This window comes from Dryas octopetala, chromosome 9 (genome assembly GCF_963921425.1).
Source record: "Dryas octopetala chromosome 9, drDryOcto1.1, whole genome shotgun sequence".
In the NCBI taxonomy this organism is placed as follows: Eukaryota; Viridiplantae; Streptophyta; class Magnoliopsida; order Rosales; family Rosaceae; genus Dryas; species Dryas octopetala.
The window spans coordinates 10451310-10465722 of NC_141374.1; the positions used below are offsets into that span (position 1 = coordinate 10451310).

Here is a 14413-nt window from a genome sequence, read left to right on the forward strand (position 1 = left end):
TATATCATTTATCTTTGTCATTTACTCGTTTTTATTACCCAAAAATTTACCTTTATTGCACGATACAACAAAACTTACCAGTATGGATGTGTGGACATGCCAGATATGCCACTTTCTTTTTTTGTTAATTTCTTCCCGAAAGGTATTTAAAAAAAAAAATTGAGGATGAATGACAGGTTCAAACTCATACATATCATGAGAAAATTATTGTATGTGGATTGATAATGATTACACACACTAATTTCTCCATATCAAAAGTGTTTGAAAGATATGCTGGTACCTTATGTTAATGCGAAGTTAGCAAATTTGACATAATCAACTAACACAAATTATGAAATATATAATATTAATTTTTTTTGATATAAGTACTGCCATGTTGTTGTTGCTAATATTATCAGACAATCTACTTAATTTTTCAATAATGAATTATCCAAAACAATTTGCCAATATGGCAATAATGGAAATCCATTTTCATTAAATATAAAAATTAAACCAAAACTTAATTCTTTACGCTGACATTTTCGTCAAACAAAAATAAGTAAATGCTTTCACACCCTCTCTCTTTCTCTCTCTGTATAAACGAACAGAAAGCAAAAGAAAAACTGAGAAGGTGGTGGTGGTGGTGGTGGTGATCAAATTACAATTACAGCCATGGCATCGTGGTCGTCGGAGGAACCGAGACCAGACCAGCAGCAACCGGAACCGGAACCGCAACAACAGCAACAGCAACAGACAGTGAAAGAGTGCGTGCACAAGACCAAGCTCATTCAATTCTTGGGTCGCACCGCGCCTATCGTCCTCCAGAACGACAATGGCCCCTGCCCTCTCCTCGCAATCTGTAATTCCTATCTCTCTCTCTCTCTCTTAGGGTTTCGGTTTCTATTTTTTCTTGGGCTTCGGATTGTTTGGTGGCCGAGAAAATTGAGGAAATGATTTAAGGGATTGGAATCTTGATTGTCTAATGGAGCAGGAGTTGTAGGTGTGTGTCTAATGGAGTCCAAAATTGAGATTCGTTAATTCTCTTCTTTTTCATCCGTTTTAATCGGCAACAACCAAACATTGAAGAAAATACCGACTTGATCACTTCACACTATGAATTCTTTTTTTTCTTTTTCATTTCTTTACCTAATTCTGCTTCCAAGATCGATATTTGATCGCTGCTAATATTGCTTAATCCTGTTTTCCATCTATTCGAAATTGAAAGGTTCTGTTATTTGTTTCCAGTTTGCATTTCTAGGGTTTTCTGATCGTCAATTTTGTTAATGAAAAAATACTAAAAGAAGCCAAAGAAACATAGCACACCCTGTCTTGAGCTTTAATCAAATGTGTATTGCTGTTAAGAGTTTTGCCTCTGTCTCTCTCACTGATACACACACACATAGACACTGACACACAACACAATGACTGCTAATTTTCTTAATGTATTTGACGTTTAGAAATGGAGTTTTTCATTTGTAGGGATGCTGTTTTTGTTACTTAGGGTGAAACCATACTGTTGTGTCAGGGTTAGTTACTAGTTGTGATTGAGAAATATATTTCTAGTTTTTCTTGCTAAATTCAAAAAGAATCATTGTAATTATGCTTTTTGATTTTTACAGTTCTTTGGAGCTTGACAATTGGGAAATGATAGCATATAACATAGTCTGATTATCACTTGATTTTATTTTTGGATTGAGAGTCTATTCTATTTGGTTATCAAGGAAAGAAGGAAAAAGCATGCCATTAGTTTGTTCTTGTTTCTCTAATCACTCTTCAATTGTTATTATCGTTTTCTTAAATTGTCATTCCTAATTAGCCTTTTGGTTTCTGGGAAATCTACGGAGAATAAACGAAAAACTTTATGAATCTTAGGTTCTGTGCTATTTGGTTTTTAAGAAAATGAATTTGACTTGGCTAAAACAGTTCCTTCCATGATGGGGTCAGGCCTAATTTCAGTTTCAAGTTTATGGATGATAAACTTATGTAGGAATATAAATCATGCAATCTTTTATGTTATGTTTTCTTATGTAAGTCAAATTGACATGAATAATCCTGTTATGTGCACATAGGGAAAGAGGGATGCATACAAAGATTATTGTTTTATTGTAGGGAACAAGACTCATGCCTACTTTGGTTTCTTACAGGTAATGTTCTTTCGCTGAGGAACAACTTGAATTTGAGTCCAGACACAACAGAAGTCTCACAGGAGAAATTACTTTCGCTCGTTGCTGAACGATTAATTGATTCTAACAGTAATATTGATGTAATAAATAATAATATGCTTTCACAACCACTTTTGGTTTTCTCACTTTCTTGTTTTTAAATTGAAGTTAACAATATTCTTGTTGTCTTGTAGAATAAAGATGCAGGGTATGTAGAAAATCAACAGCAGAACATTTCTGATGCTATTGATCTACTCCCTAGACTTGCAACCGGGATAGATGTCAATATAAAATTCAGAAGGTTGTTCTTATTTAGTTTCCTACCTGTAGTTTATTGCGACAATCTACTTTGTTAATTTGAATTGAAATTAACCTCATGGTTGCAGGATAAGCGATTTTGAGTTTACCCCAGAATGTGCTATATTTGACCTGTTAGACATTCCACTATATCATGGTTGGATAGTTGATCCCCAGGTTTGTTCCTTTAGTTCTCAAGCCCTACTTAGCATGAGTAAAGTAGATTTTATTTTTAGTTTTATCTTGTTACAAGTAAAGTAGAGTTACTCAAACACTAGATTTTCTTAATGCAAAACTTCTGATGTTTGCTGGGCCTTGATGCATTTGAGCATGTTGTAGTAGGTTTGCTACTTGTTATCCTTGCTGTATATGCTTGTTGGCCTCGCTTAATATAGTTATTGAGAAAATGGGGAGAGAATTACATGCATTAATCATAACCCTAAAAGGGTTTAAATGGAGTAAAACTCTAATCACAATAGGATACCATTCACAACCAAATCACTTAACGTAAGAATTGACATTACACCCCTAAACAAACCAGGGAAGAAAATATTCTTAGATCCGAATTATAATATACTTCCATTCTGCACAACTCCCCCCTCAAACTGGAGGATAGAATATAATCATGCCCAACTTGTTACATAACTCGGAAGTATAATTAAGAACTTCGAAACGTAAAAGAAACTAAAATTATTAAATAAAATACAAAAAAAATTAAATTGGATTTCACTTGTGCTGCCTTGGATGATTGTGTCATGCCTGCAAACTGGATGTCATCATATGCCTCTACAACACTAAAGGTCATAGACATCACTTGTCTTCACAAAACTACCAAGTGGGTATCACATGCCTCGCCACTTCAACAATTTAGGCATCATGTGCCTATAAACTGGATGACATCATGGACCTCCACAATATAAAGATATCATGGGCCTTCATAAAACGACTAAATTGGGCTATCAAGTGCCTCACCAGAGGATGGGCCACAACACTTTTTTGGCCTAAGAAAGAACACACATATATATTAAATTTGTAGAAATAACAAATTGGATCTTGCGTGCTATGTAAGAACAAGAGGGTTCATGCATGGAAATTGCTTGTGCATGACATGATTGTCTGTTTTGTGCAACTGCCTTTGGTGTTCTTCTACATGTGTGTGTACATTTGTATGCATATGTATACATGTGTATGTATTTCTAAGGTGTCTGGTGGTCTTGCCAATTTGACTGATGCTTCTGCACTTGTACTCCTCCTATCTCATGTGTAGCAGGCAATTATCAGGATAAAATTCATGTGGGTGGCTACCAAAGGGGTTGTGGTGGGATTGGAACTCATGGTTTAAGGGGTGTGTGTGCACATACATAATTTGAATCTGTATTCTTTATAATCAAGTTATTTTGATGTTGGACAAATGCATTTTTGTTAACAGTGTATTATTTCTTTCATTACAATGTTGTCCTGATTTATGTTGAAGAATATGCCATCTGGTATGTGCTTCATGGCCTTTGGTTTGATAATCAATTCGCTAGTGCTTGTTTACCAGGATCATGATACTACTAATGCAATTGGATCAAAGTCCTATAATACACTTATGGGGGAGCTTGTTGCACTGGAAACAAGAAATATGGAGAGTGAATGTAAGAAGACTCCTGAAGAAGATTGTGTTGATTTTGTTGCTGCAACAACTGCAACCCTGGGTGTGCCTTCACCATGCCTTTCTAAAACTAGATCTTTTGATGAGTCCCCACGTTCAGCTTCTGATGAACCAAAGGTAAGAAAAGGAGACCTTGAAGAAGAAGAAGAGTTGTTAAGGGCTTTAAGAATGTCTGAGGCCGAAGGGCCAACTTCAGTGAGTGATCCTCTGGCAACCAGTATTGATGGAGCCCCTTTGTCAGTTAGTTCAGATGAAAGTACAAACCCTGAGAAGGTTATGCCTGCAGCTTCTGTAGATAAATCAGAGAAGAATGTTTCTGAATACAATAATTTTCATCAGTCAGAACTGTCTGTTTCAGAAGATTGCAATTCCCTTGGAAATGAGAGTAGTGATCTGATGTCTTTCAAAACTACTCCAGTGCAAGAAGCATGTTCATCATTTCTGGATACTAATAAGGTAGAAAATATTGATCAGCCAACTCATGTGAAATCAGAAGAACATCTTTCCAACAATCTGGTTGCAAAAAGCACTATGAATGAATCAGTTCAGATTGAAAGCACAATTTCCTATTCTCCTGGGAGACATACTGAATCTGTCAATGACAACCATACAGATGTTTCACGAGGGAATGAAAATTTTGAGAATCAGGTCAAGCTTACAACTGATGCTCATGGAAGTCCAGATAAGCAAAATGGGAGCAATATGATAGAGGTATCTTGCATATCTGCTCCAAATGTGGGTTCGGATTCATCTAGTGGCAGAGTGCAGCAAATTGATGCATCGGAAGGTTTGACGTCAAGTGTTGAAGGCCGTGAGCCCATCTATGAAGGAGAGGAACGAATTTTGGATTCAGGGACTACAGTTTTTGAAGACAGAGAGCCTGTATATGAAGGTGAGGTGGTGCTTGCAAAACAAGCTGACAAAAGCACCGTAGATGCAAGGCCCAAGGATGAAATTACTCCACAACAAGGTGAGTACTATACCATATCAGAGTTGAAAAATGATGATGTGTTGACCTTGTTTTAGTTCATTTGTAAATTTGTTACTTCTCATGCATTCGGTTAATGCTTTTAATATTCTCATATAAAATGTCTTCAATTCCAATTGCCAATTGCGTTTAGGGGAACTGGTCAGGACTTTTATGAAGAACAATGCTAATCAGTTGACTTTCTACGGGTATGTTGGTTTACTGTTTGAATTTTAAGTCCTATATTCTTTGCAGATTTATGTTCTCCATAAAATTATTGTTATTGTTTTTGCAGACTTTTCTGCTTACAAGATGGCCTTAAAGAACGTGAGCTCTGTGTATTCTTTCGTAATAATCACTTCAGCACTATGTTTAAGGTCAGTAGGATCTGGATGTTTTATGATTGATGTTTGTTTTTTTTCCCTATTGAACCGCCAAGAACACTTATTTCTGGTGAAAAAGTTAATCAAACACATCTTTGTCTTTCCTAATGCTTTTTAAATGTTCTCTATAGTCCTTGGACTTCTATGGAAAATATTTACCATATCTCTTTTCATTTGCAGTTCAATGGTGAACTTTATCTGTTGGCTACTGATCAAGGATACATAAATCAGCCTGATTTGGTGTGGGAAAAGTTAAATGAGGTAAAACTAGTAATTAGGTTGGGTTGTCTTTGTTTATTTATTGCCTTGGTGATGGATTGGGCTCTAAGCCTCTAACCTGATCCATGCCCACCCCCTAGTAATCAACATGCATTATTGCTCAACAATATGAGGATACTAAGAGTTTTCATTAAAAAACATTATATTTGTTGATTTTTCCAAAAACGAAAAGGAATTCAATAAGAGCTATATTTTTTTTTTTTTACAAAAAGGTCAGAAAAAGACATGCGGCCATTGATTTACAGATTTGTTGTATTCCACCATTTTCTGCTCTAAAAATATATTGGTTTCAAATGAAGAGAGATGTTTCCAAAATAGTAGGGTGCCAAGATGTTCAAAGTTTAAAGTTGGAACTCATATTTATATTTACTTATTTTCATGTTGCTATGGCGTCTGTTTTTCCCTTTTTCTGGTAGTTTAGCATCCTAATCACGATTCCCTATGATTTTCAGGTCAATGGGGATACATTGTTCATGACAGGCAACTTCAAAGAATTTAAGATAGAAAGTCATGCAAATGACAATTGGGATGAACACAATGCTGTCAGCAGTACTGCGGTATGGATTACTTTCATTCCTAAAATATTTATGCCAGTTCACAATTGCTTCCAAGATTCTAATATGAAATCCCATGCTTCAGGACTATCTTGCCAGCATCGATAGTGCGGCACAAGAAGGCTTCGATATAAAGTAATTCTTTTAATTTGCTTGTAGTTGCGAATCAGATGTTGATTTACATTCTGTAGTTTAAGACCAGATGTGAAATGTAGTTTAAGTGATATCGCCACTACATGAATGCTGGATTACTGTGTGCTGTTTAACTCTTATTAATAATATATATATTATTAATAAGAAGTTGGATGAAAATCCAGTTGTTAATACTTGAAACATATTATTTTGTTTGCATACTCTAAACCGTTGTCATTTTAACTGTTTAGTTTTTCATTCAAGAGTTTATAACATATTATTTATCTTATTAAAATACCTAATGTTATGTCTGAACACTCTTATACACAAATTTGTTTCAACGATTTGTGTAGTCCTTTTTTCATTCAAATGTACTAAAATTGTAAAATTTTATGCTGTGGCAGTTCTGATCTGCAATTGGCAATTGCTCTGCAACAGCAGGAATTTGATCAACAACCACAACGTCAAAATTCGCAGCAACCATCTATTAGTGGCAATTCAAGGATGGTCACAGGTCCCCAGGTAGAATTTCTTGTTTAACCAGTGTTACTTCTCAGTTATTTTCCTTTTATTTTATATGTTTGAGTGTATCAAACTATCAACTGCTATCTTTTAGCAGTTGCTGTGATATCAGTTAATTGGGATTCGAATAGGTTTTCATGACTCAATTATGACTGAATAAAAGGAAGAAGGAACACAAGGAAAAGAGAACATGGGTATTTCTCATTTGATAAGGGATTTCTATACTCTGATTTTCTAATTGAGTTTTCTAGTGTAATTGGAATGTGACCCCATAACTTTGAAACCAATTAGATTCAGACAAGGTTAAATGTCATTGTTAATCCCTGTCGGAAGGAGAAGTGTTATGAGCTTTGAATGGAAGCCCCGGTAAACGGCGGCAGTAACTCTTAACTGTCCTAAGGGTTGTCCTTGGACTGCAATGTTTACTGTTGTTTCTTTCTGAACTCTGCACAATTTAGAGTGGCCAGAACCCCTGTAAAAGAATGTTTTTCAACTTTGTCTAGTCCAGAGTTACCTCAATTCACTGCTACCCTTGTTAATTGTATCTGAGATCATTGGTGTGAATTATGGTACGTGTTCATTTCAAAACACTAACTTGGTTGACAGTCCATTTTTGAAACATTTCTTTAATTTGCGCCATTTCAGAAGTTTTTTCAGTGAAAAGTGGTGAAAATAATAGTTATGCACAGCACATTATGACACTCTTTCTATTGAGTAGTCAAATAATAATTTTATATAGGCATACCCCATCATACATGTTCCAGGTTGACTGACCTGCCACTTTCGCAGGTGACAAGAAACAGTGGCAGAAATCCGTCAGCATCCTCATCTTCAAAACCCGAAGCAAAATCCAAGGAAAAGTGTATCGTGATGTGAATTCCGGCAGCAAGCAGATTATAAGTTTGTGTTGTAAATGGTGTTTGTATCCTGGCCCCAATTTATTTCTTGACATTAACCAACCCAGTTCAGCGTTATATGTGATTGTTAGATGAAAGTTTTTGACTGTAAATAGAGTCCCAAGTATATAAACAGACAATCTTGCTTCGGCCGTCTCCCCAAGCCCAGCAATTTCTCTAACCGGAATGATTTTTGGAGGTTGTAGGAAGATGAATGAGGCCCCAGCTCTTAACACATGGAAAGATTCAGACAAGTACCAGATTACAGTGATGGGCTCTAGCCTCTAGTCAAGTCCACCGACATTCTGAGCTGATGTAGAGCACGTTTTCCTATCGATCTTAGTGTTGTTCACCGAGGCTGTGTGGCCTTATTTGGAAACTCTTCTCCATGCTTTTTCATCATGGCTGCTTATGAATGGGTAGAACAGAATGAATGAATAATAAGTTGGCGTAAGCAGTTTGGGTTCAAACTCTTGAAGATGTGGGTTATCTATTTTATTTTATTCTTTTCTTGTTGAGTTGTCACCCCAAACTACTTATCCCATCCGACTACTCTTTCTGTTGTTTTACCCAACTCAACTTTTTGTTTTGGTAAGTTTTGGGGCCCAAGGCCCAAAAGGACAACTCAGCTTTCCATAGCTTATAGTATCTTAGACCTAATTTCATCCGTCCTTTTTTTCTTTCTTTCTTTCGTTCTTTCATGTTTTAGATGACAGTGGTCATGGTTGCCTTTGGCATTAGCATCCACGGGAATGCCATCGGATGCGGCGGTGATGAAAATCGATGGATGGATATGATTATATTAAGCACTCCAATGGTTTAGAGATTTTAGAATATGTAAGCGCATGATATGTTTCTATTAAATTTTCCCTTGTGTTGTGGGCCTGTGGCTCAGATTATGGCATGGAAGCGTGCATTTGAAAGCAAAATATATTTTAGTTTGTTACCCAACCAAAAAGAAAGAAGGTGGAGACTATTCCCATCACCCTTCATTGCTGCATTGGCCATCCTACTATCTTTTAGATAAATTTTTCTTATTTTACATTTTCTTGTAAAAAATTATGAAATCACCTAGATTCATTCGGCAACATGCCATTAAAATATACAAAAGAGTTCAACAATTTAGGGCCGAATATAATGACAATATTTGGTTGAATACAAACATTTTAACAAACAAGTGTTGAATAATCCGATGAATAAAATTAAATTTATTTATTTTAAGGATAAAATTAAAATTTAAAAAATAAAATAATCAACTCAATTATTTAGGGTGCTGAGAATACCACGGGCCAAGAAAGAAATATACTGTAGTTGTTGTTTTATAACTTGGTTGGCAGAAACGTGCGAAAGGCGTTCTCTACCCACTAGGCCACAACAAAATTGTGCGAGGTGTTCCAATTTTTCTGAAGGTACAGAGAGGGCCCCAAACAACAATCAAAAGCCAATTTGTTCGTTGTAGGATCCACATCCACCACAACAACCAACCAATGGGCAGCGGTTCTAAACACCTTGGCTCTTAGTAAGCCCCTGTTTGTTGCTTCGGACTTGACCTATAGTTCATTTGATCGAGAGTATGTCATTTACTAGATCAAATATTGATCGGTGAAAGTCTTGAAGTTAAAGTTGTCAAAAAATAAAAATAAAAAATTTAATTAAAAATTTTAAATTATTATTAAATTTTATCTAAAAAAAATTTATAAAATAAAATAAACTCTAAATCTCTTATATCATAATTATATGTCATAAAGGCGTTGTATAAAATACGTGTTTAGTTTTTATAATCTAAAAAGTTGCAATTATACTTTTCTGTCACAAAAATTGTCCAACTGGTTAATGGTTTTTTGAGAGGTTTTATAATCTATGATTGTTTTGCATAATTGCATTAACCCAAATTCCCCTTCAATTAGATGCCACAACAATTTGATTATATATTATCCATATAATTTGTCTGGTTAATTGAGGATGATTAGCCAGTTGATTGACTTTGGTGGCAGGTTTTTGGACGAATCCTGAGTGATGAGTCATCATCATGACAACAAAAACTGAGAGATCATCAGAGAAAAGAGGATTAAGAAAGGATGGAAAAGAAAAGGACAGGTCAGCATGGTGTGGGGACCCCATAGATTGGGACAACACCCTATCAACTCTCTCTCTTGCCTGCCGGGACCACACTTTATAACTCTCTCTATCTCTCTCTCTCTCTGTGTCACTCGATCTACTAATTTATTTATTTATTTTGATAAAAAGTTGTATTTGTTTATTAATCTTCTTTTAATAATCTCATAAGAAGGTGGATCACGAGGACCACTCTAATCCCAATAGTGTAGAGATAAGAAAGGAAGACGACTATTGGTCAAAAAAAGAAAGGAAGACGACAAAGTTACAGCTGTGATGGTGAACCCACTGCTACTACTTCTACTACTTCTACTACTTCTACTACTTCCTACCACCACCACTGCCAAACGACTGAACCACCCACTCACAACTTCAACCTTCTTCTTCTTCTTCTCTTCTTCAATTCTGATTTAGAAATCCACATATTTCGGTGTCGCTGCCACCATATGTATTCATCATCGTCGTCATCGGCCTTAAACCGATCTACTCGCTGCAACTCGCCAAATCGAGAGCTGCCCTGTTTACACTTGGAAAGATTTGGGTTGGTAGTTTTCCAACCCAACCACTCGGCTAGGCTAACGAGTTGGGCCTCAACCTGCCTAGGCCGACTGACGCCCATGCCTACTACTGCTTTAGGTGTTGTTGTGCAAATGTTTATCTAATATTGTTTTTCTTCCATAATAAAAGAAATAACAACTGTTTATCATGTGTAGGACCATGTTGTTCATCATAATGGCCCGATCACCACCGCACATCGATCAAACATATTCCTGTATATGTATCCTAAATGCTTCTTAAACATACATACATAAACCTAGGTCTTAATGCCAGTTTGGGGAGTTTGGTCCTCAAATTTCTAATTTTGAAAATTTAGTCTCCAGACTTTTTCAATTTTGTCAATCGAAATTATTCAATCAATTTAGATTGAAATCAAATGAATATGTTTAGGACTGAAACGAATGTAGAGTTATGGTATAGTTTAGAGTGACCATCTTGCCTTAAAAAATGAGGATACGTAATTGATACATGATTCTATGCAAACAGAGGTTTGGACGAAAAGTGTGTAAATTGAATTAACAACCTCAATTGGTAAAATTGAAAAAGTCTGAGGACTAAGGGCTCGTTTGGTATCCTACGCAAATTTTTTTTTTCAAAAATAAAATTTTTTTTTTTAATGTGAGTTTTCAAAATCAATTTTTAAAATTGTTTGGTATGAAATTTGAAAATAATTTTTAAATTTAAAAAATGATGACAGCTAAGAAAGAAGCAAGTAAAAAAAAAATGATGTTTTATCATTTTTTTAAAAAGACATGTTTTTGAATTTGTTTCTAAAAACTGTTTTTGAAAATAGTCTACCAAACACATTTTCTTGACTAAAACTTGTTTTTTTGTTTTTGAAAAAAAAAAAATTTGAATAAAATACCAAACAGGGTCTGAATTTTTCAAATTAGAAGTCTGAGGATTAAACTGATACAAGTGGAATAGTATGGGGGCCAAATTGGTATTAATTCTTTTTTTTTTTAAGATATAATATAACTTAAGAAACTTATAAGAAAAATTTAGACATTCCCAACCACCGTTGAAGAATAATAATGACAAAAAAAAAAACACAAACGTAGACATGTTCTTTTTTTTTTTTTGGCCACTAAACGTAGACATGTTCTAAATGAGGGCATACCTTTCAAAACTATATATGCCACATCTAACGGTTGGCAATTCATCAGACGGTCCACCAGTATTGTGTGCCACCAGTATTAAATAGTCGGTGGTGGGTCATTTTGTTTCCCAACAAACGGGTGCCTTTATATTTTATTCAATTCTCTTTATCCTAAATTCCTAACAGTAATCAAAATATTTGACCATTCTAACAAAATAATATTAAAAAAAAATCAAATTGGTATTTGAAAAGCATAATACACCAGCCAAGGAGACGGCCAATAGTGACAGCCCAACCCTCAGCCGACTTTCTTAAATAACACAACATTGTATATACAAATTACAAGGGTTTGGTAAGCAAACTACCATAAGGTGCTGCCAATATTATCCCTTTGATTAATGGAGCACCCTATGACCTTGTGGTTGGATCATTATTTCGTCCGTACCAAACAATATAATTCATGAATTTATACCACATATTACGTTTTATATTACTAACCACATTTTTCACAAGGATTACACAGGAGCTAAACACCAGGATGGCCCTGAGATAGGTGAATTAAGTAGGCAACTACCTCAGGTCCTAAATTGTGAGGTATTTATATACTTGATTAGGTTCAAGCAATGCACATAAAGAGTCGATGACCCCATTTTTATAGTTCACCTCACGCCTTCAAAATTTCAATGCCAACCTTGCCAATCACAAGATTAATTTTGCTATAGTCTAGCTCAAATTTATTAAAAGAAACAACGTTTTCAAAACATATTTATAGCCCTAAACGTACCATTCTACAACTCTTAACTTGTCTAATTTGAAAACTTGACTATGTCACAACAAAAGTGCGGTGCCTATTTTTTAAAGTGAGTCTTATATATGTGAATCATATGTTCATGAAAAATGTAAGTAATATAATTGGTAAATATAGCACATGTTGCATTGCATCTATATACTTATGCATACATAACATCAAACAATCTCGAAGAGTTGTAGGAAGAGAAGAAAGAAGAGAGAGGCCGAGGCCAAGAACGATTAAGAGGATAGGCAAATGAGGCAACCGCCTCGAGACTCTAGGATCTCAAGCTAGTCTCGAGAGGCCATAGAAAAAAATTTACAATCATTTTTCTCATGATTAGACAATATTTTCAACACATATAAGTTTCATATTTGATTTCTAGGAATGCTCGGTACTTTGTCCTTTGTGCCTTTATCTTCTCATGTCTATTCCGCAATTTAGTCTTATGATTGAAATCGTTTATTTTTTAGATGATCCTTCATAGATCATCCATGCAAAAATAATAATCAAATCATAGATCGTTTAGTCATTTAACAGTTATTAAATAAATAGATAATTTTAGTAACAATTAAATTTATTGTCTATTTATTTAATAATAGTTCAATGATTAAACGATTTTCCATTTGGTTAATTTTTTACATAAATAATTTTTTTAAGGGTGAATTAGGAAATGTACGAATTCGATCATGAGATTACAATGTAGAATAAACGGGATAAAAGAAAAGGCAGATTTGAATGAAGTCTCATATGAATGCATATAATAAGTCGGTAGAGATGAACTTACCTATCCTTTATTGTATACAACATGTAAAACATATTCATTATGTATAGGGGTGGGATTCTCGAATCGCCAACTGAACCGTACCAACAAGATCGGTGTCAGAAGCGGTGTGCATGCCACCCCCTTGAACCACCAAAATACCTGAAGCGATCAAACCGCACCGCCTGTCGACACTGAGAAGTCGGTGACCGACTGCCTTTGATTCGGCGACGGTCCTGTTTTGTAGCCTTCGACCTCTGTCGGTTCTCGTGGATCGGTTCGGCTTCCAACTGTATGTATACCACCCCTTATATTGTATTATGTAAAAATTGGTATAATAATTATTGTACAACTTTATACAATGACCACAAAAAGCTAGAAAGCTATGTATGTGTAAGGGTGGGCACGGTACGGTATGAGACTGTATAAGCCCCATATCATACCGAAATTTTTATTCGGTACGGTATAGATATTTTTAAAACTAATATCATACCATACCAGTGTTCTATGAATTCGGTATGGTTTCGGTATGTGCTAACATTTTAAACTTTTTTTTTTTGGTCAAAAAATAACATTTAACAATAAAAAAGACATACTGTCAATCTCTTGCACTTTTATTCTTACATATTAATTGTCAATTCTTTATTAGTAATTGTCTAACTCTAACCTAATATTCTTACATACTAGGTTAGTTAACTTTTTTTACCCAAATATTGTTGGGGAATGAGGAATACTAGAATAAGAGATTGAGAATTCGTTGTGGGCAAGTCTACTATAGTCTATAAACTTGCCCAAATAGCCACTAATATGACGACACACAATTAAAAAAATATTAAATAATTAAATTAAATATAATTTAGTACAGTATTGAATATTACGATATTGAAAATTTCATATTGATATCATACCGATTTTGAATCGGTACGGTATGTAATCGATATGGTACGAAATAGTACGAATTCGATTTTGATATGTCGGTTTCAAATGTCCACCCCTAGAAACTATGTGTACAGTGTAGAGTTGTAGACTGTGGTGTTAGGCTGTTAGCAGTCAACAAAAATTGTATTGAAAGGAGTGCTCCATTTATGATATACTGTGCAGTGTCCAAATCAGTACCTTATCAAATGGATAGTTAAAGTCTTATTTTAAAGGCAAAAAGAAACAATTTTTTCTGCTGATAAGTGATAACCCAAGAATTATTGCATACGGCATACCTAATCAAAATTCATTTCTGATAAACCAAGATTAATAATAATAAATAAA

The 14413-nt window shown here is 34.9% G+C and overlaps 1 protein-coding gene across 1 annotated transcript; it reads left to right on the forward strand.

Moving 5' to 3' along the window:
- The first annotated feature begins 536 nt into the window (after window positions 1-536).
- On the forward strand, window positions 537-8340 carry LOC147273934 (FAM63A-like protein (DUF544)). Its single transcript, XM_086255891.1, has 12 exons — window positions 537-838; window positions 2124-2242; window positions 2336-2442; window positions 2528-2615; window positions 3982-5062; window positions 5214-5268; window positions 5355-5436; window positions 5623-5703; window positions 6174-6278; window positions 6361-6410; window positions 6812-6929; window positions 7719-8340. Exons 1-12 carry the CDS (start codon window positions 652-654, stop codon window positions 7803-7805), a joined length of 2160 nt encoding a protein of 719 aa, XP_086112017.1. The 5' UTR covers window positions 537-651; the 3' UTR covers window positions 7806-8340.
- Window positions 8341-14413: the final 6073 nt, after the last annotated feature.

What these genes read in the sequence shown, in the direction of transcription:
- LOC147273934 (XM_086255891.1), top strand. Translation starts at nt 652, where the DNA reads ATGGCATCGTGGTCGTCGGAGGAACCGAGACCAGACCAGCAGCAACCG. An exon ending in AATCAGTTGACTTTCTACGG is followed by an intron (nt 5,269 to 5,354) that starts GTATGTTGGTTT and finishes TTGTTTTTGCAG; the next exon opens with ACTTTTCTGCTTACAAGATG. An exon ending in ACTTCAGCACTATGTTTAAG is followed by an intron (nt 5,437 to 5,622) that starts GTCAGTAGGATC and finishes TTTCATTTGCAG; the next exon opens with TTCAATGGTGAACTTTATCT.